This window comes from Crocodylus porosus, unplaced genomic scaffold (assembly GCF_001723895.1).
Source record: "Crocodylus porosus isolate Cpor-Errol unplaced genomic scaffold, CroPor_comp1, whole genome shotgun sequence".
Taxonomy (NCBI): Eukaryota; Metazoa; Chordata; order Crocodylia; family Crocodylidae; genus Crocodylus; species Crocodylus porosus.
The window spans coordinates 75,293,396-75,316,492 of NW_017728947.1; the positions used below are offsets into that span (position 1 = coordinate 75,293,396).

The 23,097-nt window shown below is 50.6% G+C and overlaps 1 protein-coding gene across 9 annotated transcripts in view; it reads right to left on the reverse strand.

The window, feature by feature from the left end:
- Nucleotides 1-23,097, reverse strand: part of LTBP2 (latent transforming growth factor beta binding protein 2) — a 59,713-nt gene that overhangs the window by 3,932 nt on the left and 32,684 nt on the right. For 2 of the 9 annotated variants that reach the window (XM_019551750.1, XM_019551749.1), the window contains 21 exons: nt 22,522-22,541; nt 20,687-20,726; nt 19,669-19,761; nt 18,364-18,489; nt 17,687-17,815; nt 15,901-16,020; nt 15,496-15,618; nt 14,395-14,520; nt 10,341-10,463; nt 9,911-10,036; nt 9,614-9,736; nt 9,108-9,239; nt 7,876-8,001; nt 7,035-7,178; nt 6,632-6,823; nt 6,394-6,477; nt 5,589-5,717; nt 5,132-5,272; nt 4,520-4,687; nt 3,430-3,705; nt 2,982-3,131 (listed from right to left, as the gene is read on the reverse strand). In XM_019551750.1, the coding sequence (XP_019407295.1) occupies nt 2,982-3,131; nt 3,430-3,705; nt 4,520-4,687; nt 5,132-5,272; nt 5,589-5,717; nt 6,394-6,477; nt 6,632-6,823; nt 7,035-7,178; nt 7,876-8,001; nt 9,108-9,239; nt 9,614-9,736; nt 9,911-10,036; nt 10,341-10,463; nt 14,395-14,520; nt 15,496-15,618; nt 15,901-16,020; nt 17,687-17,815; nt 18,364-18,489; nt 19,669-19,761; nt 20,687-20,726; nt 22,522-22,541 (2,691 nt within the window). The remainder of the gene's footprint in view (nt 1-2,981; nt 3,132-3,429; nt 3,706-4,519; nt 4,688-5,131; nt 5,273-5,588; nt 5,718-6,393; nt 6,478-6,631; nt 6,824-7,034; nt 7,179-7,875; nt 8,002-9,107; nt 9,240-9,613; nt 9,737-9,910; nt 10,037-10,340; nt 10,464-14,394; nt 14,521-15,495; nt 15,619-15,900; nt 16,021-17,686; nt 17,816-18,363; nt 18,490-19,668; nt 19,762-20,686; nt 20,727-22,521; nt 22,542-23,097) is intronic. The other 7 variants (XM_019551751.1, XM_019551755.1, XM_019551752.1 and 4 more) reach the window with 7 other exon arrangements.

Below are 23,097 nucleotides of genomic sequence, written 5' to 3' on the forward strand. Positions count from 1 at the left end.
CCCCACATTACCCAGTACCTTCTTTTTGCCCCCTATGTATTTAAAAAAGGACTTCTTGTTGTCCTTGATCCGGGAAGCTAGTCCCAGTCCCATCTCTACCTTAGCCTTCCTGACTGACTCCCAGCGTCCCTGAGAAACTGCAGTATAGTCATCCCTGGTGATGGCCCCTCCCTCCCATTGGGTGTAGGCCTCCCTTTTACCTAGAAGACATTCCCAGATGCTTTTGGTGAGCCATGGGGGCTTTTATGCCCTCCTGCTCCCTTTGATCCGCGTTGGGATTATCTCCCTTTGGGCTTGGAGGATCGTCTCCTTAAGGGACGATCACTCTTCTTGGACACCTGACTCCCATCCCATCCGGGACCTCAGTGCTTCCCCAACTATTCTCCTTAGCTCATTGAAGTCCACCCTCCTGAAATCTAGGGCTGCTGCCTTGCTGCAGGCCTTTGCCACGTTGCGCTGGATGATGAATTCCAGCAGGTGATGATTACTGTCGCCTAGGTGGTCGAGCACCCGCAGCCCCCTCACCAGGTTGTCACCCGTGGCCAGCAACAAGGCGTTGAACTAGGTTCAACAAGGCGTCTCCCCTAGTGGGGCTGTGCACCTCCTGGGTTAGATGGAGGTCCTGTATTTTGGCTAGGAACCTATGTGAGCGGTCAGACCTGGCTGACTGCTCTTCCCAGCAGATGTCTGGAAAGTTCAGGTCACCCATGATGACCACGACCTTTGACCTAACCACCTCCATGAGCTGACTTAAGAATTCCTGGTCTAGCTCTTCCCCTTGGTTGGGAGGTCTGTAGTAGACCCCCACTGTTAAGTCTCTTTCACCTCGACTGCCTTGTATTCTAACCCAGAGCACTTCAGTGTGCCCCTCCTCTGACCCTGTGCTACTTGATGAGGATGTGTATTCCTCCTTAATATATACAGTCAATGACTTTTTTGCTCCCGTTTTTGAAAAAACAGATTAATTGTGACCAGATATTTCCTAATATTAATTTAAATAAGTGTATAGTAGCAAAGGCCAGAAGAAGGAAAGAATGTGTTAAAAAGTTTTTAGAGGAGTTAGGGTTATTCAAGTTGGCAAAGCTTGATGAAATTCACTCTAGAGCATTTGAAAAATTTTCCAAAGCAATTCTGGAGAAATATGGACAGGGGAAGTCCCAGGGGGTGGAGACAGATGATCTGGGGGATGACAGACCTCAGTTACCTGAGTAAATGAAATGCTCAGAAAGATGTCCCGATCAATTATTACATGATCATTTGTAAGCACCTAGAGGACAAAGGGATACAAAACAGCCAACATGGATTTGTTCTAAATGTGTGTCAAACTAATATAGTTTCCTTCTTTGACAGGCCAACTGGCCTGGTGGATAAGGAGGAAGTAGTAGCAATATAGCTTAATAAGGGTTTTGATGCTGTCTTACTCATAAGCAAACTAAGGAAATGTGGTTTAGATGAAATCACCACAAGGATCGCAGTCAGTTGAAATACTTCGCTAAAAGAGTAGATTTCAATAATTCTCTGTCAAACAAAGGTCATTTCAAGTGGTGCCCCTGTTCTATGCAACATTAATGATTTGCAGTAACAGGGTACTTATAAAATTTGCAGATGACACCAAGTTGACAGGGATTGCAAGCCTCTGAAGGGTAGGATCACAATTCAAAATGATCTTGTTAAATTAGAGAACTGGTCCAGAATCTACAAGATGGAATACAATGAAGTCAAGTGCAAAGTCTTATACATAGAAGAAATCGAAGACATGCATACACGATAAGGAATAGCTGGCTACAGAGTAATATTGTCAAAAAGAATCTGGTGGGTATAGTGGTTCACAAATGGAAAAACTGACATGTGACACTTACAAAAATGGCAGAACCAATTCTGGGACATGTCAACAGGAATGCGGTGAGACCTAGACGGGAATGATTCTGCTCTGCTCAAGATTGGTGCTGGTACTCTACACTCTAAGAGCACTTCACACTCTAAGAGTGATGTAGGCAAACTGGAAAGAATCCAGAAGGGAGTAACAAAAGTGATAACAGCTTTAGAAAATATGATATATAAGGAAAGGTTAAAGGAAATGGGTTTATATAATCTAGAAAAAAGACGACTATGAACAAGGCAAGACAATTGTCTTCCAATATGTAAAAGCTTGTTATAAAAATGATAGTTATCCATGTCCACTGGGGATAGAACAAGAAGTAATTGTCTTAATTTGCAGCAAAGGAGATTCACATTAGATATCAAGGAAAATGTTCTTAACTTTAAGGTTGCAAAGTACTGGAAAAGCTGCCTATGCTTCCTATGATGGAATCTTCATCACTGGGAACAGGTTAGAGAACACCTGTCAGGCATGATCTATGTATGCTTGATCCTGCCTCAGTACAAGAAGATGTATTAGACATTAGAGTACAGCTTCTCAACCTTTTTAGAGTCAAGGAACCCCTTGGCAAATTCTAGCTCTTTGCTTTCACTCATTTTTTACTATGGAAATACAATAGAGCAATTCTCTTGTTGCAAGGAACTAAGACCACAGCAGGTCAGAATGGTTTTGACACTCTGGATTCCTACTTGAAATATCTAGGTTTATCTTGTGAATCGTGTGTTTGGTGTTTGTATACCTAACAGTGTTCATATTGTGCAGCACCCTTAAAATAACCTCACAGCACCCTAGGGTGCTGCAGCACCTTGGTTGAGAATTGCTGGATTAAAGGATTTCTTGAGGTCTCTCTCTTCCATTTGATGTTCTCTGACAACTGCCATTCCACAGTAACTCCCCTAGAGGGTAGCAGTACTTAACGAATGGCACAGCCTTGTTAAACCCAATCGTGCTAAGCACCCTGCACCTCCTGCTGAAGTGGATGGGCATTGCAGGAGCTCCACACTGCTCAAAATCAGTACCACAGCAACTAAGAAAGGCCAGCAGCATGGCACCAGCAATCCTTCCTATAGTCTAGTCCCTCTTGCCTTCTGAGGCTGCTTACCCACACAAGCCATGCGGGTCATGTCCAACTGGAAGCCGTCAAAGCAGTCACAGGTGTAGCCCTCACGCACACGCACGCAGCGCCCATTGTCGCAGCCATTCAGGATCCCACACTCCTCTGCCCGGAGCCCCTCAAAGCTGTTATAATACTCTGGAAATACAGAGAGGAAGTCAGCCTGAGGGGTACACACTCTGGAAAGGGGCTGTCTGCCAAAAAGGGCAATGCCAGAGCAGATCAAGAGGGGGGAGGGTAATGTGCCATGGGGCCACGGGCAGTAGATGAGAAGGACACTGATCTGGAGAAGGTGGATGGAGTGCTACTCAGACTGGCATTAAGAGAGTGGTACAGTCTGACTCAAGAACACTTTGGGTGAGGAAGAAGCTGCCAGGAACTCCCTCCAGACACAGGCTATATTGTAGGACATCTCCCTGTCTTTGCCAGTACTCACCTGTTTGCCCAGGCAGGTAGCGGGGTGGGGGCTGTTCTGGATGGAGCTGAGGTACATGGTCCTGAAAATCGCTGCTTGGCTCTCTTTGGGGGAGGCCAGTGTCAGGAGCTCTGTACTCAGGACCAATGTAATTGTAAAAGGACCCTAAGTCCGGGCTAGAAAGTCCAAAATGAGGGTCCTCTATGCCTGGTCCATACTCGTAGCCGGGTCTTTCTCGGAGTCCTGCCTCACTCTCAGTTTCTTGCCTGTCCCCATGACACAGAAAAGCAAAGTCCTCTGGAAGTGAAGAGGGAGGGAAAGGGCAAGTTGGTCACCATGGCACAAAAGGAGAGGGAATGACTGGGGATGCACTGAGACTGGAAAGTGGGTGCCTGAGCACAGGAGAGGGTGGGGCTGGGCAGAGAAGGCAGGACAGGACCTGGCAGTATTCAATAGCAAAAGGCTCTCTAAAAAACAAATGACTTTCTTATGCCCAGCTCTCTTCATTTCTTGTCCCAGGGGCTTTGGAATTATGATGGGATTTGCAAGGTATGCAGAACCCAGGCTCAGACCAATGACTGGCTACCTGCCACAAGAGCTCCCTGGACTGGGGCTGGGCCAGGTCCCAGGAGCTAACAGGACTTGCCCTCACCAATTCACAGAGGGAACTCCAGTGCACCTAATGCTACAGGGAGTCAAAGGGTGACCGAGCAAGGGCATTCTCCTTTCAGAGCCTGTACTGGCCCTGATGTCTCAGTGCAGTGACAGATGTCTCCATGCCACTGGCAACAGCATTGTTCAGACATGATAAAACAAAGATTTCATCCCCCATCTTCACCAACGCAGTTCAGCTCTGACCCCAGGGGAGCCCCAGGGGGAGGGAAGTCAATCCTGATGGCCCACCTACTCCTTGGCAGCCAGTGAGATGGCCACTTGTTGACAGCTGTTGGACTGGTATTTATGACATGGACAGCTATCCACTAGGAACAGCTAGGCAACTCCTAGTCATGTGTGCTAACCACAGCTGGGTTTGACTAGCTGGTGTTAGGAAGTCAGAGGCCCTATTACCCTCTAAGCCAGCCTGTCCCCTCCACTGGCTGTGCATTCTCACCTGAGGCCCTGTCAGGGCACAGTGCACAGTCCTGGCTCCAGGCCTCACCATAGCCACAGCAGCACTCAGTGTAGGTGGTGTGTCGCCCTTCCAGCGGCTCATTGCACATGTAGCCAGAGACCCTCTGCCAGCAGATATCCAAGTGGACTCCAAATTCGTCCAGCTCTCCTGTTAATTACATGAACAAAGGGTGCCACAGGCCCTCTAGGTGGGCACCATACTTTGAGTTCTTATAGCTTGTAGGAAGACACTGTGGCCCAAATCCTGGGTTCCAGCCTGCACCTAGTACTTGTTCCTGGTCCACTGCACCCAAAGTCCCACCCAAAGTACTATCCTCCCACCACATGCTTCATATACAGTGACCCCTGTGCCCTGCATTGAACTCTGCAGGCAACATCTCCCTGGAGTCTGGCACTGAGCATAGTCCCCAAGCATCTTTGCATGCACAGGCAGGCTCCCTATGAGCTCCTGTTGGCCTTTGCACTTCATATGCAATGCTCTTCTCTCCAAGGGGCAAGCTGTAGGGCCATAGGTGGAGGTAGCAATGTCCACTTCCTCCATACACCTCCACAGTGGCACACTGCACCAGGCCTGCCTGATATTTATACTCACCTGCCACACTGGACAGGTTGACACAGCGGTTGCCAGTTATATCCAGTACGAGGGGGTGGCTGCAGAAGCAGTGGTAGGAGCCGTCCGTGTTCAGACATTCACCATTCACACAAGATATCTCATTCTCACATTCATCCTGATCTGCAGCCACAAAGTCAGAGCAACCGTTAAACCAGAAGTGAAAGCACCTTCCCACAGTCCAGGGGTCCCAGGGGAAGGCTCTCTTGCTCTCATTCAAAGAACCCAGGGATCATCTCAGACCCTCCTTCCTCACAATGAAGGCAAGAGATGATAACTCCTTGTAACAGTGTAGGCCCTGCCAACTTCACATGACAAGGGCACTCACCCTGTCACTTCCCACCCAGCAAGGGCACTAGTGTCACATAAGGAAGGAGTGGAAGAGCACAGGCCCAGGCAGGGGGGTGGGAGTGTGCCTGGTTGGGAAGAGCTGTCTCACCAACACATTCGAGGTGTCCAGGGTCATAGAGGTAGCCCAAGCTGCAGAAGCACTTGTAATCAGGCACTGTGTTCATACAGCGCCCATTCCGGCAGATCTCAGGGCCAAACATCTCACATTCATCTGCATCTGCAGAGGGAGACACAGAGAGATGCTGCCTCACTACTCTCCAAAATTGCATGCCCAGGAGTCACAGCAGGGTGAAATCCAGTGCCTTCCATCCTGCAGGGCAGGCAGAAGCTATGGCAGTGAAAAGCCAGTTCAGCATGTCCAGAGGGGGAGTCAGCTGTGGACACAGTAGCCCACCATGGACAGCATGGGCACAGGGTTCACTGTGAGCACTGTGCATGCAATTCTTTGCTTTGCACACACCAGTTAAATATGTAGTCACGTTTCTACTTGGTTTGGGAATCCAGGTTGTAGATCAAAAGAATGCGAAGCTGAGCTAACACCACATTCTAAACCCTGCTGCAAGTGTGGCATCCAGCTCTGCTATTGGAAGGCAGGAGGGCTGAATCCTTGCAGACCACAGTATAGTTACTGAAACACATGGAGCCCAAAGGGCTGAACAGAGACTGCTGAAACTTCTCATGTGTCAGTTCAGAGGGAGTCAGAGTTAGCAGCAACCCAAAGAATGGGCTCCCAATGGAAGAGGCAGTTCAGTCTTGATGCTAATAGAGATTCATGTTCTTTCTGCCACCACCAGCTCTGTGAGATAGTTGGCCCCACAAGTTACTTCTCAGTGCAATACCCCATGATTCTAGTCAGCCCCTGATGGAGAGAAGAGAGGAAAAGGATCTGGTACCTGTGTAACTCACGTGTCCAAATGGCAGAGTTCTTCCTTCAGGGATATAGCCCTTCCCAGCAGGGCAGATCTCTCGGTACTCCACTGGCCAGCACGATGGGAAAAAGGCAAAACACCCAAGAAGAGAGGGAGGAAAAACAAACAGGTAGCTCATTATTCTGACCAGTTGGGATGCAGCAAATACAATGCTTGCCCTGGCTCAGGGAAGGGGAAGGGAGTGCTGGGGCCAGAACCCTACCTGTGCCTGGTATGGGGCAGGGGAGGGTCTCACAGTTGTCACCCCAGGCTGCCCCCAGGGTGCAGCAGCACTCCTCCTTGGTGGTGTTCTTGGCCAGGACACTGTCACACAGTTGAACATCACTGATGTGGTAGTAACACTCCTTACGTTCCAGGCTGCTGCTGAGTGTTGCCATGGGCATCTCTGGGTCCCCTGGGGGCAGAGAAGATGTGTGAAGCTCTGGAGCCCTCAGCAACATCACCCTACTCCCAGAACATACTCAAATGAGATCTCATCCAGACCACACCATGGCAGGTACTATCCTGGCAGCACCCTGCTCCCTCCCTCCAGCCAGATCTCACTCATGCCAACTCAGGTGGCACTGCTGTGCCAGTGTTCTACCCCTGCCCCAGCAAGATCTCACCTGTGTCTGCCCGTGGCCGGCAGTACCCTGCCTCCGTGTCATACTCCTCATGGTCGCTAGGACACAGGCACAGAAAGGACCCCTCCACATTTTCACAGAGTGCAGTCCCACACACAGCTACCATCAGCTCACACTCATTCACATCTGCAACACAGGACCCAGATGATATAAGGGTTTATCCATCAGAGCTGTGGCTGCCTCTATGCCCCAAGTGTCACTGCTGCTCTTTGTCCCTATGGGGCTGCCTTTCCCTGACAGGAGGGAGCCCACAGATGGTCTGCAGTCCTGAACATCAAGAGAACTCCCTGGCAATGAGGCAGGATTACCCTATGGAATGGCTGGGAGCTCCATTTGAGCCAAGTCTGGCCACAGAGCAAGAGAACTCAGTCTGTGCTGGCCCCCAGGACACAATTGGCACTGCCCTCCAACAGGTCCACACAGCAACAGAAACAAACCCACCCACCATCACCTGTTCCCTATCCCAGTGCAAGGTGCTTCTCTTACCCATTTTCCACCCCCAAGTAAGTGTCTCTGATCTGCTCCTGCATCCACCTGCATGGCAAAAGATCCCACACCCTAGATAGAGGTGCATCTGGAAGCCACTTGCCCCCTTATCAAAGGCCTGTTCACCTGTACATGTGCTTCACGGCCAGAGAGCTCAAGGGACTAGCCCTACAAGGGAGCAAAAGGGCACTGGGGGTGGAGGCTGAACTTTCTCTCAGCCACCCCACCGTGAAGGAGGTGTGGAGATCCTGCTCCATGCAGTTCAGAGGGAGCTTGGACCTAGACGCCCCAGGAGGTAGCATGAAGGCATAAGCCAGAGGCACCTGGGAATTCTTACCAACACAGAGGAGCCCTGAGGGTGAATTCTCATAGCCCTGGTCACAGAGGCAACGGAAGGAGCCATCTGAGTTCTCGCAGAAGCCGTGGTTCCCACACAGTGTCTCGTTGGCACACTCATCTATGTCTGCAACAGCCAGGAGGGCAGAGATCAGCACAGAGCCTGCCTCACCCCCCGGGATGCTCCTAAACCCCTCAGGAGCAGGCAACACCAAGAGCACAGGAGCCCACAGACAGGCAGAATGACTATGCACTCTGATCCCAACTGCTACACATCTTCTCCCTCACAGTTCCACACACTGAGCTATGCAGCACCATGCTCAGGGATGCTCAGAGCCTACACTCAGGGGAAATATGGCCCAGTAGCACCCACACCCTTGGCATGGTAGCTTCTTGGGCTTAGACAGGGGACTTGCTGGACCCCTCACCAGCCTCTAGCTACAGTGCACCCCTCTAGGATGCCCTAAGGCTGGGAAGTATCAGGGGTGGGGCCTTGCAGATCCCAGCAAGGGGCAGAGGGAAGGGCCTTCAAATTCCTCCCCTGCTGCTTCAGGGTCCAGTTCCTCCACCCTTGCTGTGGGTAAGGGAGCTGCATGATTGCAGCTCAGCCCTCCCAAGAGCTGGTTTTGGTGGGCACTAAGCCAGGGTGCTAATGCAGGCCACCCCCACTTCCCTGCACAATCTTATGAGCTTTTGGGCCGTTTTCTAAGTGCATGACTAAGCCCTGGCAGTTTTCCCTTTCAAAGCTGCCCTGCGTCAGGAGCTCTAAATTCAGCCCCTGGGGCTCAGCAGGGGGAGCTGCATGCATCCAGCACAGAGCAGAGCCATCAAGACTTTACAGCCAAGCATAGCCCCTACCACCCAGCCACCCCCAGGAGAGGGAGGCACAGCCAGGCACCCCAGCAGGCAGCTGCCTCTTGGGGGGTTCCAGCATTGCAACATGATCCTAGGCCTGGAGTATGCCATAACCTCCCTAGAACTCTCCTGGAGAGGAAAAGCAGCACAATACAGCGTCTGTTATGAAACGCCAGGACGAGAAACGTCTAGACATGAGCAGATAGTGCAGCCAGGAAAACAAGCACTCGGCATTATCTACCCTTGCGCTGGCCAAGTGCTTCCTCCTCCTCCCCATCACCAACAGCAGACCTGGCTGTTGGGTCCGCCCTGCTCTTGGTGGGGGCAGCTCTCTGCAGCCCAGTGAGCCTGAAGCAGCCCCTCCAGCCTTGTACGCACCAATGCAGTCGCCCTCCGGGGTCCGGTGGAAGCCAGGCTGGCAGCCCACAATGCAGCGGTATGAGCCCAGAGTGTTCTGGCACCTCCACGTGCCACACACAGACTCCCCATACTCATCACACTCATTCACATCTGACTCCCAGGGATGATGAGTCCAGAAAAAGGAGGAAAAAAGGGAAAGGATGGTCAGGATGGGACCCCACAAACCCAGGGGAAAACACTGGGGCAACCAAGTTCAACCCACCCTGGGCCTTTGGACAAATAACCCCTCCCCGCACAAGGCCACTGGAGGCCTGGGGCTTCCTCTGCCATCATGATACAGGGGTGGTAGGCTGAATGAGATCCTTCAAGGGCAAAGTGGAGTGGCAGAAACAACATAGCTTGGAACAGCAGTGAAGGGGTATGCGGGTCCTCCCAAGGCATCTCTGCACTGGGAAAGAGTCCCCACTTGTATCCCAGTGACCCATGTGGGAGCCTCACATCCACCAGAGTTCAGCTCTTTTTACCTATGCAGTCATCAGTTTCTTGTGAGTGCTTGAAGCCACTTTCACACAAACATCTGTAAGAGCCTTCTGTGTTCAGGCACTGGCCTTGCAGGCACCTGGACTTGTCTGCACATTCATCCACATCTGGCAGGGAAGAATCAAGAGTCAGCATGGAGCCTACATGGCTGGTGTGCACTGATCTCTGTGCCACTGGCCAGGCCATGGTCAGGGGAAGAGAGTGAATGAGGAGAGCTGGGGATAGGCAGAGTCAGGGTCCAAAGCCCTTCCCATCATACTGCCTTGTCCCTAGACCCACACCTTGGCAGCTGACTCCCCCAGCTTCATTGGAGAAGCCAGGATCACAGATACAGAAGTAAGATCCGTGGCTGTTCAGACACTGGCCATAGGGGCTGCAGATCCCGCTACTCAGGCACTCATTCATGTCTGCAGAGGGAACAGAGCATCATGCAACCAGGTGAGTATGGCAAACAAGGAAGCCCCCCAACCAATCCATTCAGGGCAGGCCTTGGGAAGGCTTATAGCCCTGGCCAGCCGCTTCACTATGGGTACAGGGAAGCCCCTCCAAATTTCTCCCATGTCTACAGTGACCTTTTGTTTGGCTAATGCTCTGAGGCAGCACCCAGAATGCTGGGATCCCTCCCACCTGGGCAGCAGTGAGACTACCCAGTTCATGCTATGAAGGGTCCTAAAGGGGAGTGAAATGGGCAGGCCTTGATGAGGCTCATACCTTCACAAATGGTGCCATTGATAAGCTCAAATCCAGTCTGGCAGAGGCAAGTGTAGGAGCCCAAAGTGTTCAGACACTCTCCTCCCAAGCAGCTGGTTGTGGGGTCTTCACACTCATTAATGTCTGGCCAGGCAGAGAGACATAGTACTAAGAGTCAGGGCCAAGGTCAGCTGCTCACCCAGGCAGGTAACAATCACCTGCTGTTCAGAGACTTTCCTTGTAGCAAAGCTGCACAGCATGCTGGGGGCTGCACCCACCATAAAGTGCAGAGGGAAGAGGCAGATTACTGTGCCTTGAAGAAGAAACTACCCCAGCATCTTCCACCCAGCACTCCCTCAGAACTCTGGTGCTCAACCTCAGATCTGACTGAATCCAAAGCCAACCAAATCCACAGCCCAGGCTCCTGGATCTATGCCCAGTGCAATTCAGTGCTGAGCACCTCAGTCCTTCAGCCTGGAAGGAGAGCAGAGAAGCATGAGGAGAAGCAGCCATGGGTATGCTGCCAGCAAAACTCCTGCTCCTGAGCAGGGTGCACAAGAGAGTGTGTTGGTGAAGTTCCTCAACATCCATCTCCACTTCCTAAGCTGCCTCACCCTTCCACTTCCTTGGAAGGTACCTGAATCCTCTCTCAATTGCAGACTCCACTGGCTCCCCATTACCAGCCCACCACTGACCTTTCTTGGCCCTTCCTCAGTGGTCATCAATGCTCTAAGGGTTTTGCCAATAATGAAAGACCAAAGGCCCCAAACCTGTCCTGTCCTAAGTGAAGGGTGACAGGCTAATAGGCTGCAGTGATCTGCAGAATGTTAACTCCAGGGAGTGAAAATTTTGAAGGGTGACTGGAGAGAGAGGGTAACTGGGAAAAGGGAGGAAAATAAGAGAGGAAACAAGCTTGGATTTCTGAGTGTAACCCTGCCCACTCCTGAGACACAGCTGTAGGTCAAGGATTCACCAGGCCTGTCACACAGGGCCTTCTCATTCATTTGCCTCTTTGGAAACTGTGATTTGCCTCAAGTGCTGCCAAGAAAGGGCTAAGGGAAGAAGTCATCTCTCAGCCTTCATCACTCCCACCCTTCCTTAATTCAGCCCAGCAGATGAGTGAAACCCTGGGCTCCCTAAGGGAAATTCTGTTTCCGCTGCTCTTGCAGGCTGCCTGGTATGGCACTGTTTGGAAGAGCATGAATCAGAGGGAAGGACTGACTCCCCTGCCAGAACCAGCGCACAGGCTGCAGAGGCCACAAATGTCATTCCCCACCTTGGCAGCTCCATCCATCTCCCATTCACAGAACTGAGAGATGGCAATGGTGAAACTAGAAGCACTTCAGGGCAAGGCAGGGGCCTGGTCTTTCTGTCTGCAGTGTCATCTGCACTGGACCTATAACAGGCACCATTTGTTTACGCCTCAAGGTATGATCATTCTATACCACATTCAATTTCCAAATGTCCCAGGCACTAGGGATCCTACTGCTTCCCTTGAGAGGTGATCCATGGCCTATGTTATTTATGACAGAACTCCCATGAAACCATTATCTTTCTTCAAATACAACCAGAACATGCCACAGGAGACAAGCCCATGGGGCTGGTGAGAGAGGGACAGGATATTCTGTCAGTGGACCATCTCCTCCTGAACAGCACCATACATCTGATAACATTTCCTTGGTGGTCCCTCCCCAGCTGGCCCAGCAGTGAGCAAGGGGAAGCAGCACAATGGGAAAGACCCATGTGTGAGGCAGTCATGTCATGTGACTAGCCCAGAGCTGAAACAGAGTGTGCAGCCTTTCTATCGCAACAGGAGGATGGACAAATTACTTCATTTTTTACTGAGTGCCTCAGATCCACAGATCCAGACATTAACCCACAGGAAAAAAGAGAGGTGGTCAGTCACTTTCTTCCTCCCAACAAACAACCAGCAAACACAGCAAACCTCCTGCCACTAAGATTTGCCCCAGAAACCTGATAAAGGAGAGCCTCTAGGTGAGAGTTTCATTTATCACCAATAAACATAAGATTCTTATGGGCTCTACTATAGAGTCACCTAAGAAGCTACAGCTTTAGAGAGTGAGACTTTCATTCCCTGCTCATCTCCAAGGCATCTTTATCACACACTTTTGACCACAACAGCACTCTGCCTGCTGATCCATCACTGGCTGGGCTCCAACTTCTAAAGTTCTGAACAGCTTCAAATCAGCACCAAAAAGCAAGACCTGCCACCAAAATGTGTCTTCCTCTGCCTAGAATCCCTCTCTCCCTGTACCACAACCCCCCCTCCAAATTCTCTGCTGCAGACCCAGTACAGGTACTGTCTCAGGGACAGGTTTAAGACCCACTATTAACCATCAGAGTCTAGGAAGCAACATTTATACCAGTGGAAAGGAGGAACAGAGGGTAGATGTCGTGGATGTAGTGTAGCACATGCTTGTGTTCATGGCAGGCCGCAGTCTCAGGTGTCAGGAGATACAGAACTACTATTTGAGATAATGTGTATGGGGCTTGTTCATTCATTCTCAGAGGCTGATACAACTGGGGGCTGGGTAAAAGGATACAACAAGCAGCCTAACAAGTTAAACCTTCAGTCACCCACTCCTAAGGCAACATTACTGCAGATATGTGGCGCTTCCTGGTGCCTCTGGCAGTAAAAGGTTGGTGGGCAGGGAGTTCTCTGACACTTTTAATGTAGCTAATATAAATTCCTGTGAGAACAGGTCTCTCCCATGTCACTTGCCCATAACACAGCAAAAGCCTTTGAGCTATGCTTTTCTTTTTAAGCATACCCAAGCTACCACAGAGGCTTGGAATGGAACAACTAACAATGATAAGTTTAACAATTACCAGGGTAGGCTCAAGTTCTTTTGTACAAGGTCTGCTCTTAGATTCCTCTAGGGTTTGATGATCTCCTTGTTCAGGGAATTTTGCCTGAGGCTGAGCCTGTATTTTCTCTTCCCCATTCCTTATAATTATTACTATTGGCCTTGAATCCGCAAATGCTTAAGCAGATGCTTAACTTTAGGCATGTGAGTAACCCCAAACTTAGCAAAATATTGTAGGAGAGAAGCAGTCCTATTGACTTCAAGGGGACTAACATAACCTATTTTTAACTTCTATAAAGCTGAAGTGCTTTGTACTTTGAATGGGGGGCCTTTTTGCTTCATTGTCCTTTGGCCTACCTTCTCTTTTGCACTGGGTGTCATGGGGTTCGGTTAATATTTTTGCTTATTGCACTTTTAGCTAGTTACTGCGTAACCCTCAAACTCTCAGCTGTGTTTGCACATTGAGATCACTCTAAACAGGTCTCCCTGACTCCATAGTTACAGCTTAGCCAAACTAGACTTATTTTGCACATTTTACTTGTCTCCTGTTGGTCAGTCTCTGCAGCCCCTGATTAGTTTGATTGCTTTTCTCCAATTTGTTTCCAAAGGTGCCTACAACAGCTTTCACGAGATCTGCAAAGCAGAGCAGGACTAGTCCATCTTTCCCAAATGGTACCTCAGGGCCTCTAGTCCCAGCCTGGCCTTATTTGATTCCACACTGAGTCAGAAATTCCTGGTTCACTGCCACCTGTGTCTACCATTCTTGACTCCAAAGTTTCTCCAGCCCATTGAGATCTGGGTTGGGATAATTCTCTACAGACATATGAGCTATGTTCTAAGATTAATCTCACTCTGCTGTTCCCTGCCAAAAATTCTAATGTCTTTGGACCTATTCTTGTGACTCAGCTCCCAGTGTGGCTTGCAGCTTCTCCCATGTTAATATCATCTGAAAATCCCATGATCTACCAGCCCTTCTCAGATAAGATCATTCCTTTCAGCACCTTCAAGTCACTCCTCACAGCACTAAACTTCGTATACTGCTGATGGACAGGGCTAAACTAACCTAATGTGTGGTCAGAGATGGTGATGTAACCCATTCCTGAGGAGACAACACAGAGTACAGGAGAGTGGGTGCAAGCTGGGACATGACTGCCAGAGGCTAAACCTTACTGCACATTCACTCCTGCCTGACCTGCAGACATTGCTTGTGGGAGTGGAGAAGGCAGAGTGCAGTGGCGGCTATTTACCTTCACAGGCGCGTCTGTGGGAGGAGAGAGTGTAGCCAGAATCACAGGCTTGGCAGGTGAAGGAGCCATTTGTGTTGGTGCAGATTCCCAAGGGACAAGCAGTAGGTGAGGTGCACTCATCAATATCTGGGGAGAGAACATGCTGGAGCTCCATCTGGGGTGAAGGAGATGATGTCCCCACTCTGTTCCCCCACTGGAGCCCAACCCTGCCTGGAGGGGCTGATTCTATCCTTCAGGTCCACACCGCAACTCACAAGAGCTTCAGACCCCTATAGAAGTCCCTGCCCAATCCCTGCCAATCTGGTCCTGGGGTCACTTTTCCCTGAAGCTCTCTCTAGCTCCCCACTGATCTGCACAGCCCACAAGCTGAAAAATTGAACCAGGATTCCTAGGCAGACCCTTTCCCCCATGGAAGGTCTCAGTGGGGTTTGTCACAGGAAGCTGGACTGGAGCTGCTTCAGAAATATAGGCGCTGACTCCAGCACAGGTCACTGCTGAGAGATGAAGACACAAAGCCACAGACCCAACCTCAGTGAGGCTGGTTACAGCCACAATCTGGCCATGAGTTCCACACAGGGTGAAGAGTTCTAGCCCTGGGCCCCACCAATTGCCTGCAAGTGTGGTCCCTTTCCCCACCAGAGGAATCCACTCATCAGGCCCTGGAAGATACCTTCACGTGTGCTGCCATTTCTGGACATGGCATAGCCAGCATCACAGGCCATGCAGGAGAAGGAGCCCTCAGTGTTGATGCAGGGTCCCGAGACGCAGGTGCTATAGGTTGCACATTCATTGATATCTACATAAACCCACAACCCAGAGTGAGAGCTGGACAGGGAGAGGAGAAGGAATTGAGTCTGTGAGCTTGGGAGGAAAAAGGGTTTGCTCTCACAGTTCCACCTGCATTGAGGGGCACAGATCAATAATGAGGAATAATGAGAATCTCAAAACCTAGCTATGAGGACTGAGGAGGTGTTACTGGCAGCAGGACGATATACTCAGGAACATCTCAAGGTAAATGACATTGTACTTCATGGAAGGAATACTGCAGACTCCAGTAGGAGTCAGATCAGGCCCAGGGATTTCCATGACAGGCTTGAATACCTTGGCAGTTCTTCTCATCAGCTGTCACCTCATAGCCATGGTAACAAGAGCACCTGAAGGAACCATCAAGGTTGATGCACAGTCCATGAGCACAGGTCTTCTTGGAGAGGCACTCATCATCATCTGGATGACAAAGCAGAGAGGAATGGGTCAAACCATGAGCTGCAGTGCTCAGAAATCCCTTGGGACAGAATCCCAGGGCTACTCTGTGCAACCCAGGAAAGGGCTCAGTGGACAGACTCTTGCCTCACTACGGAAAGACTCATGGCACCTACCTATACTCTTATTACAGGCCCCAGGGTAGTGGCACATTAGAACCACAGAAGGGCATACGGCTCTCAGTGCAAGAGGGAGCTTCCAGGAGTTGAACTGGGCCCCTGCTGAAAGCAGCTCTTGGCTTCTTACCAATGCATCTCCCATTCACTGCCTGGTATCCGTCTGCACAGCTGAGACACTCATAGGAGCCTAGTGTGTTGACACACTTCCCAGCGGGGCAGGTTCTGGGGTCAGCACATTCATCAACATCTGCAAGGAAACATGCTTTTGTCAGTTCCTGGAACAGAGGTGTACACAGAGGCAAAGTACAGGCCCAGTGAAAGTGTCCTCTGCAGCTGGACCCAAGAGTTCACCTCCAGAAGGAATGACCGTGATGCCTAAGGAAGGACTCATCAGTGTGATGAGCTTCCTGGGGTTTTCATGAGCCCCATTATAATTTGTTTGTCTTGTGTCCCACCCTTGGTGGGATGCTTAGCAGAGCGACTATGATGCACTGGAAAAAGCCATGCACACATTATGGGATCCATGTACTTGCCAATCCGGGGTCCAAAATAGGTTTGACCCAGCATGGCATTCTTGTGTTCTTCTCCAGAATCAAAAGGCATTCACTTTCTAGCTCAAGACAAGTCCCCTTGTGACTGAACTGGACATTCATTGAGGGCCAAGCCTCAAAGGTAACATATGGGGAGAATGAGTTCCCTTCTCCCATACCAGGGTGGGGCATCCCACAGGCAGAGGGGACAGGTGGAGGCAGGGGAAGTGCCTGGCTGATTCAACAGGGTGAGAATTTGCAAGGCCTTTCCCTTTGCCTAGAACTGCTGGTGATGGGAGGTGGTTGGTACAAGTGCAGAAGCTCCTCCCATGGGGGAAGGGAGGTTAGCACACTCACCTTCACACTGCCCTCTGTGGCCCAGGACATAGCCCTCATCACACTCACAGCAGTGGGAGCTGGGAATGTTGATGCATTGCCCCCACAAGCATACGCTGTGCTGCTCACACTCATCCTGAGCTGTCAATGTGCAGCATTGTGTCCATTCAGTGAACTGGGCTGGGCCAGAGCTGCTAGAGCTGAGCTGGTGGGTGTACTCTTGGCTCTGCCTGTCTGACAGAGTTCGGGCCTCCCTACTCCACTCCCAAACCCTCCGTATGCATACTCTCCTCCTCTTATTCACATCCCTGCTCAGAGTCAATTTCTGCCATGATATGCCACCCACAAGAAATAGCACTGCCAGGATTGGTGCATGGCCAGAGTCCCCCAAGCCCAGGTCATGCACATCCTTGCCCTGCCTTGGTTAAGCCCCCGTCCCTGCTGCTGTTCTTCATCTCTACATGTTATGTCAGGTTGCAGATAGTTGAGACAGGGGCTTCCTATTTAATCAGCAAAGGGTCCTGCTAATCACAAACACAGAAAAGTAGTAGGAATTCTCCACAAGAACAGGAGAGGACATTTTGTTGAGGTCCTGTGCCCCTTACATTGTTATCAGGAGAAGGGCAACTGGAGAATGGCCTTCCACCCTGGCACACAGGGTGAGGAATGCAGCAGATGAGTTAAAGTAGGTTCAACATCCCTGTCCCATGGGACCAGATTAGTCTCCAGGTTCCTTGGAGGAAAAGGCTTGGCTACATGTGGCTTTCTACTCTGGATACATTCCCTCAGCTTGTGTAGCTCCCTGCCCTGTGGAGAACTGAAGAAGGTAGCAAGGAGAATGCAGTGCCCATTCCTCTCAGAGGGAAGGATCCTTTCAGGGCAGGTGGAAGGAGGAGCATGTTGGCATGTATTATATGAAGACAGGACTCATTACCCAGGAAACATGAAACTGAGGGAGGTTACATGAAGCTTTTAGGCAAAGTCTCCCCTTCCCTCCCTCTAGCTGGGGTATGGACAGTAGGTAGTGCCAGGTGACACATAACATACCCTGACAAGTCTGTCTGTCCTGAGAGGCAAGTGAAGTGTAGCCTGAGAAGCAGAGGCAGGAGTAGGAGCCCACGCTGTTGATGCACTGACCCTTCCCTGCACAGGGATCTCTCAAACACTCATCATCATCTGGGTACAGAGGAAAGGGCAGTGTCACTAGTAGTTCCCCTACTCCTACAGCTATCCCTGGGGCCATCTCCCTTTCAGTCCTCATGATGTGAGCAGGTGCCCTGGGGTTCCCTTCTTCTCAGCCCACTCAGAATTTCTGCTAGCTGACACCTGCCAGGGCACCACATGGACTAGGAAGACCCTTTGGCCTGCTACACAACTCTGAAGGAAGCATCCCCACAACTGGAAGGAGAGCAAAAGTTCTACCCTTCAACCCTCTGCCACATAGGAGAGCTGGGGAAGGAGGTCCTAGAAAATGTTCTCAGGCCAGGACAAGTCCCCCTGTGTGATCCACTCTGGCAGGCTGGGCTGTGGTCTGGCAGTCCTCTGGCAGGGCCCTGGCTCAGCAAGACTCCACACCCAGGAGTCAGCTTGGCGCTTGCACTGCCCAGCCTCTCACCCTTGTGCCTGGCCAGGTACGACTTGCTCTCTGCCTCCTGAGATGAACTCTAGAGTGATGCCTTCCCTCTGGCTTCTCCCCTCAAGAAACAGCAGAGCCACTAACATACCAATGCAGTAGGGGTGGCTGGGATGTAGCCGGTAGCCAGGGTCACACAAGCAGGTGTATCCAACTGGTATGTTTATACAAGTGCCTGGGCCACATGTTCTGGGGACAGCAGCACATCTATCGATCTCTGAAATGGAGACAGGGCAGGGTCAGTGCTGGGACTGGCATGGGCCCCAGCTCCCCACTCTCCCAAGACTTTCCCTTTTCCACAGCCCTGCACACAAAACTCTCTCAGCCAAACCACCTGCACCATCCCCACTTCACAGACAGAAGCCAAAACAGTGCCTAGTCTCTCTCCTGTGCCTCAAGACAGCCATTGTGAATGGACTTAGGGGAAGGCTATGGCTTTCCTGTGCCCCCAGATTCTTCCTAATGAGCACTGCTGAGCTGAGGGAAAGCAGGATGCTGAGAACGTCAGACTCCAGTTTCACCAGCCCCAGCCCTAGCCCCAGCCATGGAATATGGGAAGTCCTCAGAGACCCAGGATAAAAACAGAACACCAGCTTTGTAAGGCTTCTGCAGGCATAAGCCTCCCCTGTTCAGCCTTGTAACCGGAGGGGAAAAGAAAAGGCAAGCACATTCAAGGGGGGCTTCATTTGATGGCAGGCCCCGAGGGCTACTTGTGAGCTGCTTCTATTTTTGCTGCCTCTAGCTGGGGTCAGTGAATGGAGGAGGGACAAGGAACAAGGGGAGGCCAGCAAAGACAGACCCCCTCACTCTCTCCCCAAGCACTTTGACAGTTCCATTGCCAAACCCACACTCAAACAAAAGGCTATTGAGGGAAGCACATTCCACAGCAAGGTGACTATGCCAGGGGTTCTCCCAAAGGTGCTTCCAGAGGGGCAGGGACAGCACTCCCAGACACTTAGGCAACCCTGGAACAACAGAGCTGCTATTATCTATGAAGTAAACAAGCCTCCCCTGGGAGCCACATACTTCCCCTTCCACTACAACATCCAGATGACTCAACTCTTGCTGCAGCAGGAACGATGCCAAAGCCACCATAGAGACCGCGTGATTCCCCTTCCCTGGGAGTCACCACCACCCTGCATTAGACAAACTGAATGCAGATGGGAGAGGGCGCTGAGAGTCAAACAAGCTGTTCTTTGGACAGGAGCGCTCTCACACCCCGGGCAGCTATCTGGATCTTCCAAAGGAATCCTCCAGGGCTGGACATGCCAATGTCACTTGCAGGGTATGGGAAGGGGGGACGTTTCTACAGTGAGCTCAGGTCATATTTATCCTTAGCACCTGACAGTGGCAGCAGGTCTGAGAGCTATAGGCAGGGCAGCTCTAGCTGACGCACCTGCAATCTGTGTTGCTGTTAACTTTTGGGCAGTGTCCTCCCCTTCAGCATCACGGCCTGGCTGGGCAGGAAGGTGAGAGGAGGCTTCCTCTGCTACAGATGAAAGAGATTTTTTTTAAAACTTTCATTTTAAACCAGCTAAAAACAAAAGGTAAAATTGCACAAGTGTGTGGTCAGGCATGGGAACAAATGTCAACCAGAGCCAGGAGTCCCCATGCCTGTGTGATCTGGCCATGTGAAGAGAGCAGGTGGGAAAGGGCAGGTGTTGGGGTCAGGCCCCAGCTCTGCAGCCAAGATCCAGGTTGCTACAACGATATCATGAGACAATCTTGTCATTGAATCCAGGCTCATTCACATTATTCAGTAGACACAGCACAGCCAGACAGCCTGTGGCTGCCTGTTGGGGATATAGGACTCCATTGACTGTTCTGGAGCCCAGCACTCAGACACCTTGAGTGCAAACAGAATGCTGAGCCCCTGCCTGAGGTTGAAGGAATGGCTCTGCCTATCCATCTAATCATAGTTCGGCCCTATAGCCCCCTCATCCCCATCCTCTCATGCTAGAGGCACTGCAGCAGCCCTTCCCAGCCCACAATCCAGCACTTTCATGCAACACTACCATTTTGACGCAATATACTAGGACAGTGGGGGCAACCTTTTTGCCATTTGTAACACAAATTAGCCCTGAATCCTCCCCAAGTGCCACTCTGATCTCCTTCCCCTGCCCAATCTGTTGCTCTGCTTTCTGCTCCCTGCCCTGTGCTCTCTGCCTGATCTGCTCCCTGTCCTATCTGCCAGTGTGCTGCCTGGTTCATCCCCAATCTGTCACATACCACACATCAAGACTGCCCATGTCGTTTATGGCATACATGCTACAAGTTGCCCACCCATGTATTAAGAAATCAGGCAGCACGTAATACATCTACATTTGCATGCCTCAAGGCTTTCCAGTGAACCAACTCTTGCCCCTTCTTTCTTCTGTATTTACAGTTTGATCACATGCCAGCTAGGTACTCACCAGTGTACACCGTAGGCTCCGGGGTGGCATCAGCAGTGCCCTTTGGGTGAAAAATATAAAATTTAGCTCTTATTAAACCCCCTAGAGATGTCCTTGGCCAAGAGGCAATTTCCCTGGGAGATAAACTTTTGTCTTTACCAGAAGAGACCTGCCCATTGCTGACTGCCCTTCCATATTAAGGGCACTGTAACAGGAGGTGAGGCTGCTGGTGGTGGTAAGCCACAGTCAATGCCTCAGTGCTAAGCGTGATCTTAAACCAGCGGTTCTCAACCTTTTTAGACTCCAGGCACCTCTCATAGACTCGAGCCCCCGTGGGAAAATGCCAGCTCTTAGTTTTTACTCATTTTTTGACTGCGGAAAAATACTAGATCAATTCTTCTATTGCAAAGAACTCAGAAAGGCCACAGCAGGGCAGAATACTTTTGACACTGTGGATTCCTATTTGAAATCTCTGGGTTTATCTTGTGAATCACGTCTGCACACCTAACCATGCTAGCACTACACGGTGCTCCAGTGGTACCCTGATTGTAAATCACTGTCTTAAACAAAGTGCTGGCCTTACACAGGGCCCTTCTGGATTTCTGTGTTCCATTTCCTCAAAATCCCTCCCACAGTCTTATTTCACAGTTATGCATCTCAGGGTGAGGTATCTGCACACTTTGGTAATCCCAAAAGGGGCCTGTCTAATTCTGTTGTTGCTGACAAATCTATCATGCCCTCAGAACCTGCGTTGGGCAAGCAATTCTCTGGCAGAAATCATCAAAAGGATCGTCAGTGAAGTCAAACATGTTTTCCCTAAAGGAAATGTAGGGGGTACTTACTGAAAGTCCTAACACCTCCTTCGAAGGGGTGCAGAGTACTAGATTTTAGCAAAAGATTCCTTTATTCAGAATGTTAATCAATCATTAACATTTAGAAGGTGTTAACAGTAAAAAACCAAAGCAATTTTAAGTAGTCTGCCTAAAGCTCCCTCTCCTATCCATAGCTCAGCTCTCACCTTCCTGGCTCTTGGACAGTCAGCCTTTCACTAATTATCTAATCTTCAGGGAAAGCCTGAACTAGGGAGGAGGTGGTTAGCATCGTAGCCTGGGGGATGGTTTCAAGCCACAGACTTCCAGTGAAATGCTGGGAAGTCATTTTGACTCTCTGTGCTTCAGCTCCTCATCTAGAAAATTAAGATAATGGCATCTCCTCACCTTCCCTGATGCTGTGGGAATAAACGCACTGAAGACTAGGAGGTACTGAGACAGGGGCTCTGGGTATGGGGTCACAGGAGATTTCAGGAATGATAGGGCTTGAATTTCTAAAGCCAAAAATAGAAATATCAATCTCTGAACAAATCTCTTCATAAATAAGAAAAAAAAAGTTGGGGGGAGGGGAGTGGAGAGGAGGCACAACTCCTGTTTTTGTGTTTTCAAGCTGCCTTTATATCATGCTTTTAAAGTTTTAATGTCAGACAAAACTCCCAAATCTCTTCTGGAGAGAAAAACCCTCTCTACACCCTCGCCAGCTCCAGGGCAGTGTCAGCTGCCTGCCCCCACCCCCCACAACCCACCAGACCAAAGTGAGGAGTGCAAATGCTGATGCTCAAATCCTGCAGTAGGTCTGGGGTTGGTATCAATGCCTGGTTGTCAGCATGCTTATCTGCCTATGGCAGGACTTTGGTGAACTTATGGTCAGTAGCTCTTCCCTACAGAGGTTCAGTCCTTACTCCTACTGCTCCAACTCAGCCATGGTCAGGGTTTCTCATGCCTTTAAATAATGAGGGTTAAATTTCCTGCCCCTGAAGTTGGTCACAAATGCACCCCACCCCTCTCAGCATGACCTGTACTCACCTGCACATCTGGAGAGGAACCTGGAAAACAAAACAGAGCATGGTGGGTTTGGGAGCAAGACACCTCAGCACCCTCTGCCCCCAGCGAACCTTCTCTGCCCTGACACCGTTTCCTGTTCCTTCCAGAACAAGAGCCAATGTACCGAGCTTCCCCAATCCCAGCCCTTCAAACAGCACCAGCACAGATGCATTCTGATAACAGCCCCATTGTCCTTGGGCTGCAGTGCAGCAGGATTACTGCCCAGGGATACACAGTTGGCACCAAGCCCACCTGGACCCACAGGCCACACCCAAAGTCACTGTAGCTTCTATGTATGGAGGCAGCCTGGCCATTCAGCAACAACACCACTTTGGGGCAGGTGGTCCATGAGTCTGGAACTCCAAACCTCCCATTCTTCTCAGGGCCTGACAGCTCTAAACTGGTCATTTCCTTTATCCCTGGAAGCCAGGGGCAAAACAGCACCTCTCAGAGCTGTGGAGCTGCACCTAGTTCCTCTTCAGCCAAAAGCAGTCACTGGACAGAACAGGTGGAAGGTCGCAATGGAAAATTCATGGACTCCTACCCGTGGGCACAGTG